Source organism: Colletotrichum godetiae, assembly GCF_030913485.1.
Source record: "Colletotrichum godetiae strain CBS 193.32 chromosome Unknown BDP55scaffold_108, whole genome shotgun sequence".
Lineage (NCBI taxonomy): Eukaryota > Fungi > Ascomycota > Sordariomycetes > Glomerellales > Glomerellaceae > Colletotrichum > Colletotrichum godetiae.
Genome location: NW_026851356.1, coordinates 13,680 through 38,078, shown reverse-complemented (window position 1 = coordinate 38,078; position 24,399 = coordinate 13,680). Strand labels below are relative to the sequence as shown.

The 24,399-nt window shown below is 53.0% G+C and overlaps 9 protein-coding genes across 9 annotated transcripts; 3 read left to right on the top strand and 6 right to left on the bottom strand.

Annotated features, from left to right (window-relative positions):
- Positions 1 to 253: 253 nt before the first annotated feature.
- BDP55DRAFT_568170 (uncharacterized protein) lies at positions 254 to 1,901 on the bottom strand (the record flags this gene model as incomplete). The annotated part of the gene is made up of 5 exons (XM_060570657.1): positions 254 to 469; positions 523 to 603; positions 659 to 787; positions 846 to 1,705; positions 1,784 to 1,901. The coding sequence occupies 5 exons, from the start codon at positions 1,899 to 1,901 to the stop codon at positions 254 to 256; spliced, it is 1,404 nt and encodes a 467-aa protein (XP_060421783.1).
- A 2,133-nt stretch (positions 1,902 to 4,034) lies between these two features.
- Positions 4,035 to 4,379, bottom strand: BDP55DRAFT_505195 (uncharacterized protein; the record flags this gene model as incomplete). The annotated part of the gene is made up of 1 exon (XM_060567658.1): positions 4,035 to 4,379. A coding segment is annotated over one exon (345 nt), but the record flags the coding sequence as incomplete, so codon positions are not given.
- A 2,321-nt stretch (positions 4,380 to 6,700) lies between these two features.
- On the bottom strand, positions 6,701 to 7,739 carry BDP55DRAFT_568159 (uncharacterized protein; the record flags this gene model as incomplete). The annotated part of the gene is made up of 4 exons (XM_060570655.1): positions 6,701 to 7,084; positions 7,135 to 7,262; positions 7,323 to 7,427; positions 7,487 to 7,739. 4 exons carry the CDS (start codon positions 7,737 to 7,739, stop codon positions 6,701 to 6,703), a joined length of 870 nt encoding a protein of 289 aa, XP_060421781.1.
- Positions 7,740 to 8,975: 1,236 nt separating this feature from the next.
- On the top strand, positions 8,976 to 9,980 carry BDP55DRAFT_735256 (uncharacterized protein; the record flags this gene model as incomplete). The annotated part of the gene is made up of 5 exons (XM_060580298.1): positions 8,976 to 9,210; positions 9,262 to 9,369; positions 9,422 to 9,555; positions 9,609 to 9,699; positions 9,757 to 9,980. 5 exons carry the CDS (start codon positions 8,976 to 8,978, stop codon positions 9,978 to 9,980), a joined length of 792 nt encoding a protein of 263 aa, XP_060421780.1.
- A 341-nt stretch (positions 9,981 to 10,321) lies between these two features.
- On the bottom strand, positions 10,322 to 11,584 carry BDP55DRAFT_568174 (Fip1 motif-domain-containing protein; the record flags this gene model as incomplete). Its single annotated transcript, XM_060570658.1, has 4 exons — positions 10,322 to 10,866; positions 10,923 to 11,164; positions 11,235 to 11,287; positions 11,378 to 11,584. 4 exons carry the CDS (start codon positions 11,582 to 11,584, stop codon positions 10,322 to 10,324), a joined length of 1,047 nt encoding a protein of 348 aa, XP_060421779.1.
- A 615-nt stretch (positions 11,585 to 12,199) lies between these two features.
- On the top strand, positions 12,200 to 13,696 carry BDP55DRAFT_639118 (uncharacterized protein; the record flags this gene model as incomplete). The annotated part of the gene is made up of 3 exons (XM_060573203.1): positions 12,200 to 12,255; positions 12,293 to 12,871; positions 12,925 to 13,696. The coding sequence occupies 3 exons, from the start codon at positions 12,200 to 12,202 to the stop codon at positions 13,694 to 13,696; spliced, it is 1,407 nt and encodes a 468-aa protein (XP_060421778.1).
- Positions 13,697 to 14,338: 642 nt separating this feature from the next.
- BDP55DRAFT_687082 (DNA-directed RNA polymerase III, subunit Rpc31) lies at positions 14,339 to 15,695 on the bottom strand. The gene is made up of 2 exons (XM_060576551.1): positions 15,383 to 15,695; positions 14,339 to 15,313 (listed from the first exon to the last, which is right to left on the bottom strand). Exons 1-2 carry the CDS (start codon positions 15,497 to 15,499, stop codon positions 14,618 to 14,620), a joined length of 813 nt encoding a protein of 270 aa, XP_060421777.1. The 5' UTR covers positions 15,500 to 15,695; the 3' UTR covers positions 14,339 to 14,617.
- Positions 15,696 to 16,243: 548 nt separating this feature from the next.
- Positions 16,244 to 17,594, top strand: BDP55DRAFT_737929 (uncharacterized protein; the record flags this gene model as incomplete). The annotated part of the gene is made up of 2 exons (XM_060580378.1): positions 16,244 to 16,394; positions 16,435 to 17,594. The coding sequence occupies 2 exons, from the start codon at positions 16,244 to 16,246 to the stop codon at positions 17,427 to 17,429; spliced, it is 1,146 nt and encodes a 381-aa protein (XP_060421776.1). The 3' UTR covers positions 17,430 to 17,594.
- A 185-nt stretch (positions 17,595 to 17,779) lies between these two features.
- Positions 17,780 to 23,411, bottom strand: BDP55DRAFT_735251 (Sec7 domain-containing protein; the record flags this gene model as incomplete). Its single annotated transcript, XM_060580297.1, has 2 exons — positions 17,780 to 22,060; positions 22,113 to 23,411. 2 exons carry the CDS (start codon positions 23,409 to 23,411, stop codon positions 17,780 to 17,782), a joined length of 5,580 nt encoding a protein of 1,859 aa, XP_060421775.1.
- Positions 23,412 to 24,399: the final 988 nt, after the last annotated feature.

Genomic DNA, 24,399 nt, shown 5'->3' with positions numbered 1-24,399 from the left:
TTTGATCACGTATTAACAGTATTGGGCTGGCTTTGATTCAGTTCCAGTTTTGCTTATTCACAATGGTAGATTGGTTGACTTTGCGTCACCAGAGGTCTGGCGCAGGGATAGAGAAGTACATCCACTGAAAGAAGAGACATTTCCAGTCTCTTTAAAAGCAGCACTTTGCCCCTTCATCCGCCCCTTGAAGAGTGATCCATCGACACGTCTCATTCACATTGACCTTACCTTACGTTCTCATCCCCCTTGATGCTCAAAAATCCCCATTATGACTTCTTGAAGCGAGCTGGCGGCTCTTTTTGTCACCAAGGTTGCCCCCCTTCAAGACAAGTTCTCCGGCTTTGTCTCTGATCTCAAAATCATCCGTTGTGATCCAGTCTTGCATCAAAGTCTTTTCTTTGATAACTTCTCGGCCAACCTGGTTCTGGATGTTCCTTCGACCATTCAGAAGGTCGTTACTCAACTTGGCCTGTGACGTGATTAGATTTCCCTTTAATCTTAAGAGAATTCGAAGGAACTCACCCCTCTTTCTTTGGAAGGCGCGCCAGCATATTTACAGAACCAGTCCGCACGCGTCAGAGAATGGAGGATCATTTTACAATCCTACTGAATGATTAGCATATGTAGCTTAAAGACCTAGAAAGCATTCAGTAAGTACCTGAAGGTTGTTGCATATCGAAGTCCATCGTGCAGAAAAAGTATCAAAGTGTTCCCACGTTGACACTGTCCTTGTACCCGACCAGAGAGGGCGCATTGTGAACCCCTGCTGCTGCTCCATTGCAGATCGCTAATATGTGGTCAGCCAAAGAAAGATTTTGAATTCACATGCAGGACTGATGACATACCAGCAGCCTCCAGCACAGCAGCTCAATTTCAACGCCAGAGATCTGGTGATGTATGACGGCATCCAGAAGATCTGCGGAAGAGTTCTCAGCATCCACCAAGGCCCAATCTGTCTTGCTTATCCCCTTAGGCCTGGCCGGGATGTTATCGCGGGCATTAATACCGCTGCGGCCTCTCCGACGCTTCCTGGGGTTCTCTTCGTTATCAAGTGTCGCTGGATCCTGTTGAACATTCGCAGCCTTGCTAAGACGCTCGCGAGCCTTTCGCAGCTCAAAGAAATCACTGACGTTGGTGATACTTCCAAATAGCTGCTGAATGTATCCCCGCTGCTTTTCTGACGAAGTAGGCCATGACATGTCGTCTTCGGGAGCCGCACCACCTGTGCGCTTCACGTGCCGCTCATAGGCGTTGTCTACCTCGGTGAAGTGGTTCATGTTCTGAATCAGGCCTTTGTATTCGAAGGCCGGGGTAACAACCAACTCCGCCTGAAGTAGCGGATGCTCATGTTCGTGCAACGGGGATAGCTGAGACTTAGCTCCATCGCCTTGTTGTACCGGAGTGGCGACTGAAGGGGATATTGAGATAATCGATTGAGGTCCAGACTGCCTCTGCTGCGCAAGATCCGAGAGTCCTCCCTGCGTTCCCGCCCAGCCGTAAAGTGCCGCACGATGCTCTAAAGCCGCGATAGCCTCGTCTGCTTCAGTTGGAGAGGATGCTGCAACACTTGAGATCCATTCATGGAACCGCTGAATAAGGCCCCATATCTCGTTGCGGTCAGCTCGGTTGTATACGAGTGTTCTGTAAAACTCGATTCCAGGAAAAAGCCTGAAATGGTCGTTATAGCGGTAACGAATGACGTCGTCTGCAAGGGTACAGTCAGTGTTTCGTTCATATAAAATCACGCCCAAGTGCCTCCAAGGCTACATGTACTTTAACTTACTTAAGAGGACGTCAAATATCCACTCCTTATCGGCGGAAGGCACGCTGAGGTCATCGATGATGTCGAGATCAGACTGAAACGGCGACGTCTCAACAACCGGAGATACCACCGGTGACATGAAGTCGGCCGTGAGGTCCGCTTCATCAGGCCATTGAAATGCCTCCAGCGCGATTTCATTAGCGGGTGTGCCGTAGTTCGTCATACCGAAGTTTAGGAAGTCGAAGGTCGACATGTCCAAGTTAGACACTTCGAATTCTGACATGTCGAGGTCTGGCAAGCCGAAGTTTGGCATTGTGGCGACTGCGCGGTGGGTGAAGATGGATGGATACTGGAGGCGTTCGGTATCGAAGAGGGGCGGCGAAGGAGGATTAAGGTCGCGGAATTCTTCGGCGCGGGAATGGAGAGAGATCAAGATGTCAAAATCCATCGCAGTGAAGACCTCTATTTAAGAGCCGGTAAAAAAAGAAGACGGCCCCAGGGCGGCTTTCAGTGAATCGCTGGGAATAGCTTCACCTTCGTCTGGTCCTTCAATAGTGCCCGGCGATTGTGGTTTTAGCCTCACTTCGCCCTGGCCCAAGCTCTTTCAGGTGATCTAATACCGCAAAAAATTACTTGAGGATATAAGATGAAGAAAGGTGAAGCTCAACTACTTCCAGATGGGAATTAGACAAGTTCGCCCCACCCGCGCCGGCGAGGTCAGAGGAGGTGAACAGAAGCTGAAGTGGATTACGTGCTTCGTAGGCGCTCAAACTCTGAAGGTGGGAGCTATTCTGCCTGGCTGGCCACCAGAAGCACACTCCACGAGAGGCCGGCTGGTCAGGGGAAGGGGCACGCTTCGTCCCTCAGGTCTGGTGGATCGCCCGTTGCCATCTTGTGGGTAGTAAGCTCGAGGAGCAAAGTGAGAGAGTGATAGGGAAAGAAGCAGGGCGAGAGCACCATGGCTCAGGCTGAAAGAATATCACTGAATTGTGACTGGGGACTTGTTGTCGTACCAGCTTGAGAAGTAGAGGCATTGGAGACGGGAGGAAGGCTTCATATACACTTCTTCGTCAATAAGGGGCTATTGGTATCTTACGTCTAGTATGAGTACGCAGTCTATGTTCTTTCTGTATCTAGTCTATGCTCAATTAAAACAAGCTCTCTATATCGTAGATTAGTTTGTCACAACTAAAGAAGCACAATCGCTGCTGTCCACAAACAACCGTCTTTCTGTAACTTCCCGCAAGCTCATCAGTCAAGCAAGACCCATCACTCTAAGTTTTCGCTACATTTGAGGGGATGTCCAGCACACAGCAGAAAGTCGTATGCTGCAACGTAATTTCACTCTGCAGAAACGACCGTGAAGCAGAAGCAGGTCAAGGCACCAGACAAAAGCAGGCTGTTGGCTTGACCAGTCGACACAGAACACCGAAGATCACTTGGAAATCATGTGATTCGGCCAGTACATGCCATGGTATAGCTTGATGGAATGACCAAGTTACTTATCCTTCGCATAAATACAGTCTCATCTATTACGAGCTCGGTGAGGCTTCGAGCCTCTCGGTAGAATCGCGAAACCTTACTACTAAGCACTTGAGTCCAGGTGAGAGGCCCAGTTCTTGGAATGATGCACAAATTTTCGACTTGGTAGAGGCGGTTCCGGGAATATTGTGTGTAGTTCCCTAATGAATCATTCCGATGTTTTCGCATGACATATCCGACACAATGAAGCAAGGCGTGAGGGATGAGAAAAGTGGCGCGAAGTCGGGCAGTTGGCGGAAGATGTTGGCAATCACTGAACAGGCAGCTTGCTGAGCTAGGGGTTTTTTTAGCAAAGCTTTCCACGGCCATATTTTTCACTGGAGCAATTGAGTTGTTGGTAAGATCTTTGCTGCCGCGCTGCTTTGGTCAGACACAAGCTTTGGCAGTACGACACAGGCTTTTATTGATATTGGGGTCTAGCTGGGGCACAAGAGAAGAGGTGGTAGGCCAACCGCTTTTCTCCGCGCCGCTCTCAGCTTGCCACGCGACATTCAACGCCTGGAAGTTGCGTGGACCAACGCGAAGAAGACACGCAGTAGAGTTCTGTCTATCCTGATAAAAGCCTCAGTCACCCACAGTGTGGGCTAGCGTGAAAGACTGTTGCCTCGGACCAAATTTTCCGACCTGTGCAGCTTCACGTCTCTTCATACATGTGTTCTCGAAGCAAAAACGGCTGTTCCATATCCACACAATGGAAGAAAGCTGGGACTACAGGGCCCGTGGGCGCTTCCCCATGCAAGAATAGTCCCTTGCAGTGATGCCGATGTTCGGTTGACGCCGACAAGTTGTGAATTAAGGGTCGTTGATGCTTAACACTGTGGAGCAGGTTATGCCATGTATAAAAGCAGTGCTCTTGGTGGAAGCGCAGGTCCGTATAGAGGATTCTTCTCTCGCCAGCCATAAGCACTTTTTCCGGAGCTGGGTTGGTGAGGTTCTTGTCGAATGCCCATGGGCTCATGTTGTATGCTTTGTATGTGCTGACGAGGTCGCCGTTGTAGCATTGGGACGGAACCCAGCCATAGGCCATGACGTCAAAAACGCAGCCTTTAGCCTTTGCTTCGGGGACCGTAGAGCCGCAGATGTGTTTTGGAACAGCGTGTTGAGAGGATTTGACGGTCAACAAAGAGTATTCGTGGCTGAAAGCACCGAGTGCGAACAGAAGAAGTATGCTCAAAGCGACCCAGCAAAGAAACCTTGAAAGGTGGCATCGACATCGGTCTACTGGAGAGTCAAGTTGTTGTCCGATGTGTTCCTTCCCAAGAGGGAGGTCGGCCTCGTGGTCGTCTTGGAAGTTCATCATGAGGACTCTCCGAACCTGATGAGTGATGTGTTGGCGAGTCTTGCAGTCTACAGAAAAGATATTTGATATTCCCGATAGTGAGTGTCTGTGAGATTCTTCAAGAGTTGGGGAGTAGAAGCAGAAGCGAAAGAACAGGTGGAAAGACTTCGGACAAGAGGCTTAGGTCCCGAAGCAGGCACAGGGAGGTTGAGATCGGGGCAATCTACTACCTTCCTTCTCCGCGTTGCCGACTCTCTTTTCGCAATTCTCCAAGATATCAACTATCAAGTATCATGTTTGTCTCGAATCTGAATGCCGTTGAGCTATTCCTGCTGCGTGTACAACCGCCCTCTCGGCAGCAAACATACAAGGGTTGCACTGATGAAAGGTATCCGCGGCGTTGGCAGGTGCAATATCCTAAACAAGTGTAGCGAGCAATCTTTCCTGGCTGTTGCATATTCTGGAGATGCTTTTCCGCATTCGAAGGTATCCAGAGATTGGTGACCATTGATGGCAGTTCCGATATGCATGTTGGTCAACACAGCCGTTGGCTTTCCTCCCTCAAATCTGGACAGGGTCGCCCGCCCGGCCCCCATGAAGAAAACGCCCGCACAAACCACTTCAGTTGGAATTACCGAGCCGCCGACGAGCAAGCATGTTCTTGTATACTTGGCAACCTTTGTCAATCCTTTGTTTAGACTTCACCCACTGGTGGGTAAAGTCGTTGGATGAACTCGTGGCCCCGGCGTGGACAAGGACGTGCCCTGAACATAGCCAAAACCCGACCCAACACCATGTGATAAGATCCAACAACAAAGCCCGCCTGCCATCCAACGCCATGTAGTTTGTTTCACAAAATGCAAACATCACATATATCACATTCGCGCTTATCACGTCCAAACCCGAATCCGACGACGAAGTCTTGTCTTGAAGCTCCGAGTCTGAAGGCAGGATGAGATTCTTGCCGCGATGATAGGGATGAAAGCTTGTTCCCGTTCCATCACGATGGGGGCCGAGAACAGTCTTCGAATCTACCATTTCGAAGCATAAAATATTCACCCTTTACTCTCGCAGAGGGAGAAATCCTAAGAATCCATCTCAAACATCCAAGCTCAAGACTTCACCCCCAATCACAAGCCTCAATCTCTGTCCCGGCCTCAAAATGCTCTTCACTCGTGTCTTCCTCCCCGTCACTGCCATCATGGCTTCTGTCTTCGCTGCTCCGGTTCAGCCCCAGGCAGATCTCGACCCTAGATTCATCTACGCAAGCCCTTCCATTGCCTCGTTTGGCGACGAGGGCCCTGTCGAAGAAGCTACAACCGACGCCTCGACTGACTGTGTTGAATGCTTCTAATTCATCAACAAGGTAAGAACTTCACTTCGACATCCTGGTCGTCATGGTTTACTGGACAGCTAATTAACATCCAGTTCGTGTAGCCAGAAGTTGGCCGAGATTGGGATACGATGGGCCGCATCACCACGTCCGTGTAACAGCATGGAATGTTCAGGACTCCCTAGCAAATATGGCCAGCGTATCTATCTACATTATTTTGGTTTCCGTAATACAAATGAATTCGATAAATGATGTAATTTGATATCAAATCCCACCTTTTCAGGTCTCATGGTGTGCTATTTCGTTTGCGTGATTCTGAACGTGTTCATATGTCCCGACATGATGGCGGTGTTATCTCTCCCTCTTTGTCCGACATGGTTGCCAGCCAAGGGTTTCTTTGATCTCTCTCTGCGTTTTCAGGGACTCGGTGCTTTCTCCTTGCACGGAAGATGGGGGCAGTTCATGGCGGCTTACGTGTTCGGCCGAAAGCCACTGTTCGGGTTCGCTACCGTCCTTTTTCAGTACTGCTATGAATCCATTGTCTTCGGGCACAATTCCCGGACAACCGACGTTGTTTTGCCTCGAAATCAAGGAATTACTCAAATTTACTACCTTGAAGACCTCTATAGTAAAGATATATGTCGTGATTCTCGGAGTCCTGAAGTTGAAATTGTACAATGACTTGGCTTTCTGTTGATTGCCTGCAAGCAGACACTCTTTGGCTTTTGTCAAGTGAACTCAAACGACACACCGGTAGCATAGCCTCGGTGAAAATATCGCCTACTCAATCCTCCTCAAACCAAAGCTCGATCTTCCCAGTCTCATTATCAAGCGTACTCTGCGCTTTGTTCCAGTGCCCCTTGCCAGCCATAGCCATATTCACGCGCTCCGCCTCGTTAAAATCATACCCGACAACGCCTTCCAGATAATCCTTGTAGCCAGTCCAACTGTGTCGTTTCGCCCACCTCTGAAGGGCACCCAAGTCTCTGCACTTCTGGTGGTGACTATGCGAGTTGAACGAAACATACTCATCTGAGCCCGAGAGCGAGATGTCAGCGTGGCACATCAGGTCGTTGCGGATGTGATCTACGCAGTGCATGGTGTGGATGTCGTTGCGTGGCCATTTCTCGAGTGGGATCTTTGATGTTAGTCTGTTTCTAATGCGGTACTACTTTTATTAGTATCACACGGTCGAGTCTCATGAATCTCGTGACGTACCAAGCAATGAAGCGCGTGAAAGACGTTGATTTGGTAGATCTTGGAAGCCGGGTCATCAGGGTGAGCGACCGTTGCTGGGAGTGCGTTCTTCTTTGCCCATTTGCTGTGGACAGCGACAATGCCGTCCGCTGTTGATTTTGGTGTCAGTATTGAGCACGTCGATACTTCGTGGGGAGGATGAAGCCCACTCTTTTGGAGATCATGCCAGAAAGTGTCCGCCTCTGGTGACTTATCGGCAGCATCTACAATGTCGTAGAGATTTCCAGTGGAATTATAGCTTTCGAGAGAAAAGTCTTTAGAATTAAGTGTAAGCTGAAAAGTCTCAGAGATTCATCCATAAGATTCTGCTTACAGTCCTGCTGGTCGATGCCTTTGGTTTCGGTCCCAGCCCTGTTCTGAAAGGTATGGAAGGTAAGGAAACTCAATCCCGAGATGGGAACTTGGCAGAGAATAAAAACTAATATAACCTTCAGAAGGGAGAATTTGGAGGGCGAAGTCTCTCCGGTGATGGCCTTTTCACAGCGGCTACATAGGGCGCCATGTTCCAGGTCGTTCGCCTCTGCCACCAGCAGTTTGGCGCCCGTATAATGTGAGTTTCGGTTCATTGCAATGACTCCTGATGATATGTGAGATGTTTCTCGACTGGTAGAAGAAGAAGAGGTTGCAGTTATCCCCAGATTGACAGTCCACGCGAGATTACTGCGTGGTTGAAGCTCATGTGTGTGAAAACGACTCAGGACCGGAGTAATGACATGATGGAACGAAGCTGCTCCAGACTAAGATGACATGAATGATGGCTACTGCCTGCTATTGTCTAGTTGAGATTCTTCCCATTGTGCTGATTGAGTTATTCGCAAACTCCATCCATCACTTTTCACTTACAACCAGCTAGGTATGAACAACAACACCAAACCTGCATGCCGAGACAGGTGAGGCAGGGGGAACCATCTCCAACTCTCCCAACTGGATTCAAGTCATTGACAATTGACAAACAACCTTCTTACGAGCCAACACTATGCTACCGAAGCCCGCGGACTCTTCCCCGAGTCCCCGTCTCGTCCAGGTCAAAGATAGCCCCTCACACCCTCACACCCTCACGCCCCGGAAAGACGTTTCAATACACCTCTCACCCCTCGCGATGTTTGCTTAACCCCTCCATGCTCTCGGTTCCCGTATGAAGAAACCCACTTACTTATCTTTCTCAACCCCATCCGAGGGCCAAGACCGGAACACCGGGGCAAGGGTCCAACACCAAAATGTGTCATCATAAATCTACAATAATCAACCAACAGACAAACACTCCCAACGAACCGATAACAGCCCACAAACACTTGCTGAAGGAACTACACCCTGGATAACACCATTCTAAAAAGTTGTTGACGAGGTCAGAATCATCGTTGGATTCAGTTACAGGTTCGCGCTTACCGCCTCTTTAACTCTTGTGGTGACAATGTTGGGGTCTACCAAGGGGCAAAAGTCGTGATAATCGCTTATGAATTACTTCCAAGGACTTCCAAGGAATTACGCAAACACGATAAGAGGGTGGATATCTGACGGCCCCTTCGTCGTCACGATCGACGAGAGTGAGCAAACACGCTCGTAATCAAGAATTGACAGCGCGATTTAGCCGCCTCGTTGGACCTTCCTAGTAGGTTCGTCTTCTTTAAGAAAGGGCACATCGCAGGTGCATGTGGGAAAGTGGATGTCACCTTACCAACGGTTTTCCGAGTACTCGGTTTCTTCAAAACATTCATAACTTCTTTCTGCCCGGCCTTCCTTCTGCATAAACCATACAGTGACGCCAAGAGGGTTGTCTGAAGTCAAAGATCTCACAGTTCACGATGCGGCCTACTACTCTCGACCGTCTATCGGGCCTCGTCCGCTCAAGCGAGAAGACAGCTTACGTTCACCTTCAAGACGATGAGCCGGGACATGTTCATGGGCCGAGTCCACGTTGTTGGAATTGGTCGCCCAGCATCTCTCAAGTGCTTCTTTTCTTTATCTCCTTGGCTCTTCTCTTCGCTACTGGTGTTCATCATTTCCGCGAGAGCGAACACTCCCACGACCAACAAATAAGTGAGCAGAAAGGCCAACAGAAGCTATAAACGTATTTCTAATTTCTGTCAGATGTGGGAAACCTCGAGGAGGTCAGAGGTCCGGCGATGTTCAAAGAGGCCAGCACCTCAGGGCCGTCTCCGGAGCTAGATGCTGCTTGGGATAGGCTCATTGATGAGCGTAAGTGATCGGTGCCAATTCACTTCCTGAGTAGAGTTGCTCAACCCCCTAGGCCATTTCATGCTCGTCCCCGATGAAGACTTTCCCAAGTCTGAGTTCAGGACCCGAGAGCCGCTGAGGGCTTCGACCTCTACTCAGAATGGCACACTTGCTGTGTTCGAGTATGTTCACGCCTTGCACTGCGTTGTAAGTACTCCACTCTCTCATTGCGCCAGTTAAATATGACTGACCGCCCCAAGCACCTGATGTGGAAGCAAACGTACCCGGACTACTACAAAGAAGACCACATGAAGATGGAGAAGGACCCAAACTGGCAACACGCTCACATCAGTAAGTCGAGATTTTACATCACAGTATTGAGAGAGACGTAGCTAACATAGTTCATAGACCACTGCGCGGACTTCTTAAAGCAGTACATCCTCTGCAACGCCAACTTCGCTTTCAACACCTACTCCTTCAACGAGACCCGCGGCGGCGCTGATGTGGATATTGTGTCATCTCACACCTGCATCAACCTGGATGCCGCGGACGACTACGCGAACCAACACTACGTTAACCGCTCTGAGCTGGCCATTGCCACCGGCAAGGAAATCACCGCCAACATCTTTTGAGATGTTGGTGGTGGAGGTTGAATCAGGAATACTTCGTGAGAAGATTGGAAACCTGCCCAGGCTTTACTAGAAGCAGATCTGAGCATGAATCAAAGGCTCGCGTTAAGAGCATGAAGGTTGCATGTAATCACTGTACGCAGATAGAAGCACAAGTCTCGAGGAAAATGCCAGATGACTTGTCAGGGTATCTCTATGCCTGCTTTTGCCGATCCGCGTACCAGTTCGCGGAACCTTCCTAAGCAAACCATGTGTGACCTCACCACCGAAACCCCAAAACGCCGGCCGGGCTGGACATACGTAACCAGCGCCTCGTTGTAAACAGACATAGAAGGTAGTTGTGACTACCACTGGCGACGTCCTCCACGACCTCTGCCGCCGAATCCGCCGCGGTTGCCGCCTCCCATGCCCTGCTGGTCGTAACCTCCGTACTGTCCCTGATTACCACCAAAGCCCTGGTTGAAGTTCTGACCCTGTCCGCCCTGGCCGGCGTTGCTAGCCTGGCCTTGCATACCATTGAACATGGCTGACATCGTGGAGGGGTCCATCTGGCTGGGATCCATGCCCTGACCCATCATCTGCTGCATCATGGCTTGCATCTCAGGCGGCATACCTTCCATGCCACCCATTCCTTGCATGCCTCCAGCCTGCGCGTTGCCGCCAGGTGCGGCGCCTCCACCAGGCATGTTCATTCCGCCCATCATCATCATGCCAAAGTCCTCCATCATCTTCTTTTGGCCGGCGGCAATAGCGTCGCCGCTGAACTCGCCGCGGACGGCCTCCTGCTTGGCGGCGTAGAGGGCCCAGGTGAACTCGTCGAAGCCGTAGTTGAAGTAGTCGCTGATGTCGGTACCGGGCTTGCGCCAGGGCTTCTCGTTCTCGGTCAGGTCTGCGCAAAAGTGTTAGCTACGCAACACCATGGAAGGTGCGAGGGAGGGTGCTTACCTTCGTCAATGTTGACCGCCGTGATGGGCTTGCCGACAGGAGGGTAGTCGGGATTCGCGTTAACGTCGATCGTAGACTTGGAGGCCGCGGCGGCAGCCTTATCAGCGCTGGGGATCCCGAGAGGGAGGTCGGAGGGCGAGGCTCTCGCAGAGTCTTCCTCCTTTGCTGGGGCTGCCTTGATCGCCATGTCGTTGGAGGCTGACCTTTGTGGGATGTTTCTGATGTCGCTATAGCGAGATTGTCTGTTGTTTGTGTGAGCAAAGGCACAGAAAGGTTTCATGTCTTTATAGGTGAACAGAAAATAAGACGTACGTCGGGGGTGCTGCCTTTGTGCCATCTTTGCGCTCGGTGATGATGTCGATATCCTGGAGAAAGCGCCAGAACAGTCAGTCGCCGATTCACAAGTACAAAACAGGAGCTTAAGGCTCTGGAATGGTGGAAAGCAAGATATGTACCGAGTCATCTTCGTCTTCATCCATGGTGCCGCCCTCATCTTCCTCTTCGCCCTCCTCGAGCTCTTCTGATTTGCTCTCCGGCGCCTCTACTTTCGGCGAAGGCTCTTTTGGAGGAGCAGCAGCGTTTTCGGCTGTTGTTGTGCTTGTAGTGGTCTGCTCGGTGGGCTGCTCATCCGCGTAGAAATCGTCATCCTCATCGATGTCCATTGTAGCTGTGTTTACGTCTTACGGCGTCTTCGGCAAATGTTACAACAGGGTGGTAGGAGAAGTGGTGGTGGTGGAGGTGGGAATGGTCGTGGAGGTGTTGGCAATGCAGCTTTTGCGGGTTACTTCACATTCAATGGTTTGGCGCCTGGAGCTCGAAGCTCTGGCGCGCCGAGAGGACCACCGCGAGGGCCACGGCGGCTACACAGCAAGGGCCGTCCAGGCCAGAAGCAGCATGCGCCACATACAGGCATGATAGATAATCACCAGCCACAGGGGATAGTTCTTGACGACCCACAATTGAGCTCGGGGGACGGTGAAAAGGTAAGCCGACCAGCCAATGGGAAGCCGTCGCATTTCATCAAGGCGGACAAGGCAAAACTCGCTGAAAGAGCTCTCAAAGCTACTCGTGGCCCGAGCGCCAAAGCAGCAGCCAATTCTTCCGCGTCGAAGACCGCGAAGCAGCAACCAGGAGCAACAAATAATTCAACCAAGGAAGGCCATCACCAACCGAAACCATTTTGCCCCGAATCCCCGACCTCGAGAACTCACGCGCCTACGCCTTGCAAGAACACCCTCGAACAACCCAATCTCGGCGCACTCGAAGAAAAATTCAAGATGTTTGGACGACCGGCCGGTGGCTTGAGCATCAACACTGGTGCCGCCAACGCAGGGTGAGTTGAGAGTCTTACTAGTATGTGCTCATTGTAGACCCGTCAAAGCTAACGGCGATGCCAATCTTTCTAGCACTGGTACCGCTACAACCTCGGCACCTGGCGGAGGACTCTTTGGAAGCTCGACGGCAACGACACAGCCTGCTACAGGTGGTCTTTTCGGCGGCACTTCGACGGCAGGAGGAGGACTCTTTGGCAACAAGCCTTCAACACCACAACAACCAGCGACCGGTGGCCTCTTTGGCTCGGCACCTGCACAGCAACCGCAGCAACAGCAAAGTGGCGGTGGCCTTTTTGGAGGGGCCCAGACTCAGCAGCAGCAGCAGCAGCCTGCACAGCAGACCGGAGGATTGTTCGGAGGGGCTGCGACCCAGCAACAACAGCCTGCACAGCAGCAAAGTGGAGGTCTTTTCGGTGCAACCCCCGCGAAGCCGGCGACGGGCGGTCTCTTTGGTGGGAGCACAGCGCAACCTCAGCAGCAGCAGCAGCAACCGTCGGCAGGAGGAGGTCTCTTTGGCGGTGGCAACACACAGCAACCCCAGCAGAACCAAGGCACGGGCGGTGGTCTCTTCGGACAAAGCCAGGCTCAAAACCAACCGAAGCCCGGTGGTCTCTTGTAGGTGGCACCCCCTGGAAGGCATTGAGCATGTGACTAACACGACAACACAGCGGCCAATCTCAACCCGCAGGTAGCTCTGCTCCCGGCTTAACTATGGGTCAGTCGACGACTCAGCAAAGCGTTCCTGGCGTACGCGTAGACATGTCAAATATCAAGGGCACAACGCGATTCAACGACCTCGAACAATCCATCCAGTCCGAAATGGAGAACTGCGATCTCATGATCCAGCGCTTCATGGCACACGCATCCGAGATCCGAGGCTTCATGGCTGCCCACGGCGGTGACCTGGCGCAACTTACCAACGACGTCAACTGGCTCCAGCGCAAGTACGAGGGCGTCAAGACGACGTTGGACGAGGATATCGTCACCCTGGGACACCTCAAGGACCTGGTTAAGTCTGACGCGGACATTGCCAAGATGGCATTCGCCGGCGCCGACCAGCTCAAGCTTCCCGCACACTACCACCAGACCTGGCTTACACGCGGCGGATCGGGCGGCAACACGACCAATGGCAACCAGGACCGCAACCTCGAGGACGTGCTCACTCTCTTCTCCAACGAGGCCGACCGCCTGAAGGAGCTCAGCCAGTTCCAAGTCCAGAAGATCAAGGAGATGGAGCAGCACATGCCTGGCGTCGAGCACGGCCTCTACGAGCGCGTACGATCGCTGCGAGACCAGACACAGGTGCCGGCCTTCAACATGGTCCTCGACCTGCTGGAGACGATCAAGATGATGGGCGACAAGATTTACGAGGCGGCGGGAAGCATTGTTGATGTACGAGAGAAGCTCACTCAGCTCCAGCGCCAATACCCTACGAAATGAGAGAGTAGAAACGAGGCAGAGATTGTCCTTGTGGATACATACGCAAGGGGGGGGCACGGTCTAGGGAAGCAAACGGCGTTCAGGTTGGGGAAAAGAATTATATACCGGCAGCATTGGCGAAATGAAGCATTGGTAGCTCTCGGGCGAAATGGCCGTGGATCAGGGTTGCGAGGTTGTAATGCTTGGATATTGAGATCCCAGAATGTGATGGACCAAGGCTGCTTCACTTCTGATGGGAAGTCAGGGCTGCGATAGGCGGGTTGATGACCTGGATGCGCAGGCTGATTCCATATCAGTGCCTTGCGACGAGGATGAATCATCATTGTCCCGATGGCCATAAACGGTTCGTCCTCGGGGTCGTACATCACAGGAATAGAAGAAATGAATACGCAGCAGCCCACTGTCCTCCATACTCAGGCCCAAGGCCTCATTCGTCAACTAAGCCTAATCGACCCCCATGGTCGAGCGGTATAACGCCCTGGTCCGTGAGTACAGAACTTGGTATGAAATCTCGAGAAGTCAACGGATGGAGGATTTCGGAGGGGTCCAGTTCGAACCACGAACTGGGCACCCGAGCTTTTGCTTTTTGGCCTATTTTTTTTTTACAGAATTGTCACATTAATATCCCTTGATATCAAACAGTGAAATGCAAGTGTCTGTATATTGTATTCTCAACCTTGATATAAGGTAATTGATGGGGTATCAGGGAGCTGTAATCCGCTCAGCAAAGCCGTTCATCCGCCCAAAAACGCCTGGTGATGCCTCTCGTGTCTCGTCCGTTGGTGACAGTTGTGTCTGAGGTGGTAGCAAACAAAGGCCTCTGCGCAAATCCCTCCGCCTTTGCCATGTCCGCCGTCGTCGTCACCGTGACCGTAGCCATAGCCGTACACTCTCAGCAGGTAGCTATACCTCAACCAAAGATCAGTACGATCCCTCCCGACCACCATGCTCATCATCTCCGCCCCCATCATCCTCGCCAAACTCCCCATCATCAAAGTAATTCTCTGCGTCATAATCACCGGCATCAGAATCATCATATTCCACATCCTGCTCCTCCTCCCCGCCCTCCTCCCACTCCTCTTCCGCACCCTCGCCCTCACCCTCTCCCATCCTCTCCAGCGCCTCCAATTGCTTCTTCGCGCCATCCGGCCCAACCTCGCCCTCCTCATCCTCCTCGGCATGAACATGAAACACGTCCTCCGCCGTAGGCAACGCCGTGATCCGACTCAATCTCAACCTCTTCGCCTCCCCGCCCCTCCTCTTCTCCCCGGGCGCGACGTCGTCCCCGTCAAGCGTCTCATGCAGCTCCTGCGGGAAGAATTCCTTACAGAACGGACGTCCCCCGAAATCGGGGAGGGCGCGCTCCGGGCGGGTGAATTTTTGCGAGTATGTCGGGACCGCATTGAACGGATCCGCCGTGGCGCGGGTGCGCACGCCGTATTTAGCATTGACTTGTTCTTGGCCGTAGAGCTTGCGCGTGTTGGTTGGATCCATGCCCCAGGTGCGTTTGCGGGTGTAGAGGGGGCCGTCTTGGAATTGGCGGCGGAAGAGGAGGAAGGCGTTCACGTTTGCTTGTTCGTGGTCTGTTACTGGCTTCGCTGTCGGGATTGCGTAGGCCTATGGTGGCGAGCATGTCAGTAATTGAGAAATTGGAAGGCTGGAGCATGTCAGGGAGTGTATACGTACGGGGAAAAGCTCTGAGGGTCGTGTATCGGGGGCGTGTTCGCCGTTGTCCCAGGATAGCTGGGGACCCTGGCGACCCCCGCGCCCGCCGCGGCCACCACCTCTACCACCGCGCGACATTGTATTCTGTCTCTGTTGTGTCTGTAGGTCCTCGCGCGCAATTGAGCTTGTAATTGAAGCTGCAAGGGAAGTCGCTGGGTCGGAAGGTTACGAGGAGCGAAGTATGCGTCAGACCGAGAGAGTGTGTGTGGTGTTTGGTGATAGTTGGAGTCAGCCTCTCTTTTTTTTTTTGGTCTGCGAAAAAAAAAACCCCAAGGTTGCGGTTCGGCTTAGGACGGCGGTGCAGTGCATCGACAGCCTTGAGTATTTTTTAGCGGGGTCCCATCCCGCACCTCGCACCTGCAGTGCGGTGGGTGACGCGCTGTTGCCCCGCTTGCCGGCGCTGTCAGGCACCGGTGTCGCCCCGGGGCCGTTTAGATATCGGCTCCGTCTCTACCTTGCATTGAGAGAACTCGGCGTGGGCATCGGATCATTCATGGCTTAACAAATAATCAAGAATGACACAACATTAACCAGAGAGATACTTCGCCATCAGCAGCGTCATCCATCGATTCCAAGAAATACCCAAGGCACCTGAGGTACGAAGCTCCTACACGCACGCAGGTCCACGCAACCCCAGCAGCCTGTCACTCTTATCTTATCTTAGCGTCCGAGGACCCTTAAATCGAGCTTCCCTCTCTTTCCCCCGCCATCTCCAACGCTCAATATCGACAGCTTCCCAAGCTACACGATTCTGTCGCAATCACCACCACGGCTCCATCACAAAACAGTATTCCCCACAACGGCAACGACAACCACCCACCGATGACAGAACGCATCGTCCCCAACATGTCCACCAACTCCGTTCCCATATCCGGCCTCGCCGAGCTCGAAAAGCACCTCGACGACCTCGTCGCCTCCCCAGACACACCCCTCGAACCCAAGCTCCTTGACGATGTAGAGCTTCAACTCAACGGTCAGCCCGCTTCCTCTCTCTTCCCATCCCTCCCTCTCAGCCTCTCTCTCACATCCAACCTCCAAATCAAACACTAACCACCTCGTCAACAGAAACAAACATCCCCCCCCTCCTCCCAGTCCTCCTCCCCCTCTAACAACAATCCTGAAAACCTCCCCCCACGACCCAAAACCCCTCGTCTCCCTCACAATAAAACTCCTCTCCCCCGTCCCCTTCACCCAAACCCTCCAACTCGCAGACGAATCCTCCCTCCTAACAGCCCTCCGCTCCCCCTCCCCGCACGCAAACCTCCTCGCCCTCGCCATCCTCGCAAAAGCATCCGCCTCCCCCTCTGACGCAGCAATCCTCTCCCTCATGCCCCGCGTCGTCGAAGAGCTCCTCCGCCGCTGGCTCTCTAGCCCGCACGTCGAGGTCGGGGAGCGCGCGGGCCGTGTACTGGGTGATTTACTCGACGTAGACTGCGAGCTCCCACCGCCGAGTAACTTACCGAGCTCGTCTGCAACAGAAGTCGTAAAGAGGAGAGCGCCGGGACAGGGAAGGATGTGGCGCCGCATCTTCCACGACAAAGAACTCTTCGGCCTCGTCCTCTCCCTCGCAAAAGGCATCGACCCGTCTCCCACATCCGAAGGCGAACCTACAACCCTCCCAGAACGCCAACTCTCCCTAGCACAAGGCCGCATCCTCCGCATCCTCCCGCGCCTCGCGGCCCTGAACATCGTCGAAGTAGGCGTCTCGCAGTTCCCGGACCTGACGGGCTCGTCCGAGGTTGGTCTCCTGCAGCTGGCGGCGCTGCACATGGTGGATAAGAGCGATACGCTGATGCACCTGAACCTCATCGACTTTTTCGAGACGTTGCTGAGTGTTATGCGCGTGGTGGAGCACTCGCATCGGACGATGGGCATCTTGAAGGATCTGTTGAGGCAGGCGACTAGGGACGATAATCTTTTGAAGAATGCTCTGCGTAGTCTGCCGGATCGGACTGTCCCCGAAGAGTCGGAGTCACTCAGAAACTTCATCAGAGACGTAGTAGCTTGAGACACATGGTACACACCTCGAAAAATTCAGCAGGAAGCAAGAAAGGCGTTCAGGGGAAAACACAAAAGGACACGATGACCGACAAGCATGGAATGAAACAACTTCTGTTAATAATAGTTCGACGTTGGTCGATCATAGGCCCACCAAGAAAAGGGGGGGACGGTGAGTAGAATACCTCAAATATGGACACGGAACTGCGCAAAAACCACCCCCTCGACAATCCGAGCCGGGTGGAGTAATTTTACATGGAAAATAATCCCCTCCTACAGTCTATCCATTACGCCATCCCCATGTGCGTGCGTGCTCTGCCGTCTTTTTTATGATGCCTCCAAAACAAGCTCCACGAAGAATCAGCGCCTCATTCTCGCCGAGGCATCGCCCTCGGGCCCGTCAACTGTGTTTTCCGTGGCACTGCTGATGATGCTGTCCCTTCGATCCACCTCCACCTTGGTCATCCCCTCAATACCGAGACCGACCTCGCCAACGCGTCTCAGGACAAGCAGAAGCGCCGTTCTGAGCTCAGAAGTGAGGTCCTTGCCGAGGAGCTCCACAGCCATGACGTAGAATTCCTTGATGTGCTTCTGGAAGGCGTCCACTGGGAAAGCCGCGTAGCCCTCGAGGACGTCAACCACCACAGGTCGCCAAGCGACAATGTTGCGGTGCTGGCTGTCCTCCTCGAGACCGACAAAGTCCTTGATGATGCTCTTGCACAGGGGCACCAGCGCCTGCTCAATGGCATCACGTGCCGCCGTGCGCTCGTGGCTGTCGTCTGCGTACATGCGGAAGAGAATGGCGACGTACGTAGCGGCCGCTCCGCTCTCCTGCTTGAGCAGGTTGGGGGCTTGCTTCATGAATCCCTCGCGCCACAATCGCATGCGAAGCTCCTTATCCGCATTGAACTTTCTCGCAAAGAGGTACGATCTCTTAAGCAGTGCCATCAGTCGGAGGAGCTCCGTTGTCGGGATCTGGTTGTACACGGTGTCGTTGCTAAAGAGCTCATTCACCGTCTCAATCATGAGCAGCTGTAGCACGCATCTGGAGATGATTCTGTTGAAGTAGCGACGACGAGCCGCTGTGACAACCACTGGCTGCTGCTGCAAGTTTGACGTTGGCTTGAACTCCTCTAGCGGTGGCTGCGATTGAGGTGCGACCGGAGCCGTTGGCGTCTTCAGGTCGTCCTCGTTGATGCTTCCGAGGTGTGCATCACTCGAGTTGCCGTCAGAGTTCTCTCCATTCTTCTCTGCTCCGTTGATTTTCAAGTTGTCCTCCTCCATTGATGTTTCGGTAGGACTGAGAGGGCCCGAGAACTCCAATCCGTTTGGCGGCATGTCGATGGACGCTGTTGAGTTGATGGTCGTCGCGGAAAATAGCTGATGAGCAGTCGTGCGTGCAAACAGCTCACAGAACGCCCCCACGATCTTGGCCCAGTGCTCGGCTGTAAACTTGGTGACATTCTTCAGGATGAGCTGCTGCAAACAGTTGCTGCCGATCCTGGAGATGGTGTCATTTTCTTGGCAGATACAAAGAGCCAACAGCTCCAAGAAGCGGTCCAACATGTACTCCAATGCGTTAAAGTAATGCGTGAACAATGTGATCATGTTTCGGAGTGCTTGAATCATGGTTGTGGACAACCAGACAGATAGCTCCTCGTGGTTGAGTGCATTGTTGAGATCCGGCCGCGACCGCAGCACCATGAAGATGGGGTAAAGCTGCTGCCGCCAGAGAATGTCCCAAAAGTCTGGTGGGAACTCGCCGCCGTACTTGAGGAGGGCCTCGAAGAAGTACTCAAGCGCGTTCGACCGCACTTCGAGATCCTCACCCGTCATCAGCACATCGTGGAAGGCGAACAACACTGGGAACCAGTATCCCTCCTCCACCGACGTCCGATTCTGTGATCTCTGCAGTGTGTCCGCTGCCGATGCCGTATGTTCCCCAGTGGCGTTCTGTCCCTTTTGCGACAGTGGGCATTCCGGTGTCTTGAGCATACGGGGGATGATTGACTTCAAGCTCTCAAGCGCCTGCAGACTCTTCTTCTGGAACTTCATGTTCTTGGAGAACTCCGTCAAGCAAACAATCAAGTCGGTGAAGGCGCCTTGCGAGATGACGACGCCGAATTTGGTCTTGTAGACCTGGGTCACATTCTCATAGGCGAGGTTCACGATGCTCTCGTTTGTCTCACGGGCAGCTACCGTGAAGACACCAAACATTGTCCTCCATCCAGAGCGAATGTTGTCGCCCCTAGCTTGGATCATTTGGATCAAGCAACGCAGTACCATATCCTTCACAGCGATGTTTTGAGAGTTTGCCAGAACGTGTTCGAACGGCTTGAGGAAGTCTTTCTGGAACTTGAAACCAGCCAACTCCTCGAGCTCCATGAACCGCATTGACAGTTGCCGAAGCGAGTCCAGGGCGAAGAAGACGATGGTGATGTTGTTGTGGCACCCCACCCGGTTGAAATGGTCTCCAAAGACGTCCCAAATGTTGCTCCACTCGAAACGCACACGCGTCATGTTGTAGTAGGCAATCTCGACAATCTTCTGCAAACTGTACGTTCGCGGGGAGTCGTTAGAACCGGAAACCTTGATCTCGTCCCAACTGACTTCTGTCAAAGCCTTTGCGAAGTGGACGATAGCCTCTCCGTTGAGATTGCCCGTGTTGGTAAATATCCTGTCAACTGCCTTGATCACCTCGTCCGACCGACTCTCCAATGCAATTTCGTTGGAGAAGCCCTGCGGGCCGGTGCCAGACCTTGGGCGGCCACCTCGTCTCTTGGACTGAGCGGACGATCTAGAGTCACTGGTGTTTTCCCGCTGCGGAGGCATGAAACGCGCCTTGGACACATCGGGGACTACACTTTCATCCACGCCGCCTGTGATCAGCTGTAAGCGATCAAGTTGGCTGATGCACATGAGGACGTCCTTCCACGATGACCTTAAAACGTTGCCTTCAGTTTGTCCGAGCTCGAGAATGACCTTAAGGGCTTCCACGTTCTTAGCCATCATCTCCTGCGGATTGTTCAGGTTGGTGGTGTTCTTGAGAGCAGAAACAAAGGCCTCCCGTGGTGTTGACAGGTCAAAGACACATGCAATCTTGGTAGCAAGCTTCATCCCCTCGAGGCACAACTTGTTGATCTCAAGGTTATGCGTTTTTTGCATCTGACTTGACAAGGCTGAGAAGTACGACATCCATGTGACATCGAACATTGGGCCGATGTGTTGGAAAGAGGTAGCGGGAATGAACCTGACACCAGAACGCTGAGCGTTTCGTCTCTGGTTCTTGTATAGAGTCTTGAAGAGCTGCTCTGATCGTAATGCAATCTCTTCTGATTGCTGCAGGTAGGCTTCTCGTTGCAAGTCTCGGCCCATGTTTGACAGGGCTTGACCTAGGCCAGCGGCAATGCCAGTTGATGGTGGCGGGACAGCGCCAGCCGCAGCCGCAGCCTCACGCTCACTCTTAAGAACGATTTCGTTGCTGGCAATCTCATCATAGATGGCCAATAAGTACTCATCCGGCAAGTCAGCGTTGTCGTTGATTCCGCGGTTGTTCTTGATGAACTCTTCCTTGCTCATGCGCTTGGCGATTTTGCTGCTGTGCAAATCGGTGTTGAGCATGATGACAGAGTAAGCAAGTACGTAGGCCGTATCAGCGTTGGCGAATGCGTTCGGGTTCCCCATCACGTAGCGCTCGGCAAACTTCAGCATGTAACGATCGATCTTCTGCGCCTCTCCGGGGAGTCGGAAAGACTGGAGGAACGTCCGCAGCGCATCGACGAACCTCTTCTTGGTGAATTCCATGGCATCGACAAAGGCGTGCATGGTCTCGATGTTCTTGGGGTCGCCTTCTCCCAGGTACTCACCAATCTGCGCCTTGTCCAAACGCTCCTCGGTGAGCAGGAACTTTGCGACATCTTGCGGGCTATCGCTCGGAATGAAGCCGTTCTCGATCAGGAGCTTGATACCCCTCTTCGGTTTGAAGTTGAATTGCTTGATGGCGTTGTTCATCGCCGTCTTCCTCGCCTTTGCCTTTTCAAGCGACGCCGGATCGTCCTCCATGACAGGCGTCGAGGGCGCAGGGGTTTCGAAACGAGACGGATTGTCGTACATGCTCGGATCAATCGAAGGACGCACATCTTCGGAAGTCCTCGTTTCGCCATCTGGCCTCACCCCGTTGGCGTCTTGGCGCACAGCGGCGGACCAGTCTACCATTGATCTGAGAGAATCTACCAAGGCGTCCAAAGCCACACGCTTCATGACATATTCTTTGGGAATCTCATTCTCAGGTTCGGTGTGGGGTGTGATTTGCGCGACGGAGAGGGGCGGTGGGAGGATAGCTCTGAGCTGCCATTCGCCTCCTGACGTACTCTTCGCGCTCCGTTCCTCGTATTGCTGCTCTTGAACGGGCGTTACCGGAACTGAAGCTGTTGAAAACTTGGACAAGTCCTCGATGATGGTCTGGAAAATGTTGTCTACACTGCGCTCGCAATCGTAGTTGAGATATGTCTCCACCAGGGCCTTCGAATCCGCGCAAAACCTGTTCAAAATGTTGACAACGTACACCTTTTGAGAGATGGGGGCTGTGCGCCGTGCCAGTAAGGCGAGATAGATTTCATTGAGAAATACTGCGATTTCCAGCTTAAGAAAGTGTTAGCACGACGGAAGCCAAGCAAAAAGTCCAAGCACCAACCTTGAAAGACTCTCTCATGTACTTGAGCATCAACCAGAAAATCTCGCAGCAGACATCAAAAACGCGGTCGACGGAGCTTGCTCCGTTGCGCGTTATGCTAAGACACAAATAGAACTTGACGGCTTGAAGAAAGGTCGTGGGCTCGTTGCTCTTGGAGTTCGTAATGGTACACAGAGGAGAAGTGAAGACGGCAATGTTGTTGTTGAGGAGGGTGTGGATGAGGTGAAGGGAGATGAGCTTCGAGCGCATGGGCTGGCCACGAAAGTCGTAGAGCTGGTCGGGCGGCAGCACTTTGGTGGAAAGGTTGCAGAAGGATCTGAAGACTAGGTAGGCGTCCTTGATGTACACCTCGTCTTCGGCGTCCAGGGCTTCGGGACTGTCTTCGAGGGACGACTCGGGGGTGGACTGCTCAGATACGGATCGTGCAGCTTTCCTTCCGGGCTTGATCTCCGTCACCATGGTTGGGCCGTCGCCCAAGTGTGAATCGTCGAAGCTCTTGCGGTGCTCCAAATCCTTGAGTGTGAGCTTCCCATTGCCATTCTCTTCGCTTTCGACCGGGGTCTGTTCGGTTTCGGAAATAGGGGCCGCGGCAGAATCGTCCTCTTCTTCCTCGTCTGCCTCTTCATCTTTTCCTTCTGCAATGGTAGTGCCATTGATAGAGTCGCCCTGCTCAAAGGTGATGTTGCTCGAGCTGTGTTTCAACTTTTCGAGGTTCACTCGGGCCTCCTTCATGTGTAATCTCGTCTTCACGCGCTCGAAGACGGTGCCAACCATTTGCGTGAGTGTTCCTTGGGCCATCTGCTGGTTCGCAGTGCTTCTCGACAGGAGGAAAACATTATAGACTTGACGAACGGCCTTGAGGAGACCGGCGCCGTGGACAACAATCTTGTCATTCAAGACAGCGGCCAAGAGCGACTTGACGATCTGGAGCTGGACCTCGACGCCGGTTGTCTCCCCCTGGAAGCAATCGCAAATGGTATCGATGGCTCGCTCGATGAGGGGGGCTCTGTCAGCGGGAGCATCTTGCTGGCCGTCTGCTGTGGTCGGCAAGCTGAAGTAGGAGTATGATATGAGCTTTCCGATGCAATCGAGTGCGCCGGTGACTAATTGGACATTTCCTGTGCGCGTCGCCAGTTGCAACGGGGCGAAGACTATTTCGGGATCCGGGAAATTCGGATCACTCTCCTTGATGGCAGTGAGCGTCTTTTGGAGAGATTCGGTGAGCTGCTTGTTCCTCTGGGCCTCTTTGGAAGCGGCAATGGCCTCCAGAGAGGAGACGAGGAATTTGAGGGAGCTCATGGGGGAGCACTAAAGACACCAAGTGCCATTCGCGAGTCGAGGGACAGTTCGTGATCAGAAGAGGTTTTCGAGAAACAGTCGACACGCCAATCTAGAAGTCTTGCAGCAGCAAAGGCAATGGCAAGGTATATAGGTAAGCTGGGCCGGGCATCGAGGGGCGCATGCGCATATGCAGGGCGACGTGGAGAGGACGGGAAAGCAAGGGGTGGGCCCCAGGTTGAAGTGTATTAGTTCGGTGGTGTATCCGGCGTCTTCGGAGACGGCAGCATCGATCCTCGGGAGTCGTGGTAGTGGACGATCGTGCCAGTAGCTATGGTGGCCGTGGTCGTGGTGGTTATGGCGTTGATGGTGATGATGGGATTCCAGGTTGGTGATGCAGTCGCCCCAGCTTGTCGAGAAATGCAATACGAAGCAGCACCGCTATATGCTGTAGGTAGTCTGTCAGTCCTCTCGAATTGGACAGCGCAGGCAGACCGTAAGATGGAGATGGTAATGACGGTCCAAATTTCTTTGAATGGAGGGACCCCTGGCTCTGTCCCACGCTTAGCTTGGGGAATGGGACCTGGCACTTGGAGCTACCTGATTTCCTGTGCTCGTGGTGATGGCTGGCACTGTGAGCTGTTGGTGTAGAGCTGCTCGTAAGGTGAGGAAACTCTCAAGCTTCGTTCGAACACTGTGTGATGAAGCTGGCGACACTGTAATCCGAGGTGGCCCTGGTCGATTTTAATGTAGCTGCTGCATGGAGCGTTCTTTTTTCTGAAGGAGGACGGACTCCAGCTAGTCGACGGGACCATCTGGTTTACGTGGCGGGCTGAGCAAGGCGTGGCCAGGGAGCGGCCACCTCTCTTCGTGTTTAATTGCCTTATGTCAGCAATTGGAGATGGAGCACAGGCCGTGTAAAGGTGGGGCTGTGAAGCTGAGGTAAGCGAAGTGGCATCCGTGTTCTTTTGGCCACTCTTCTGGTTTTTTTTTTTTTTTTTTTGGCAAC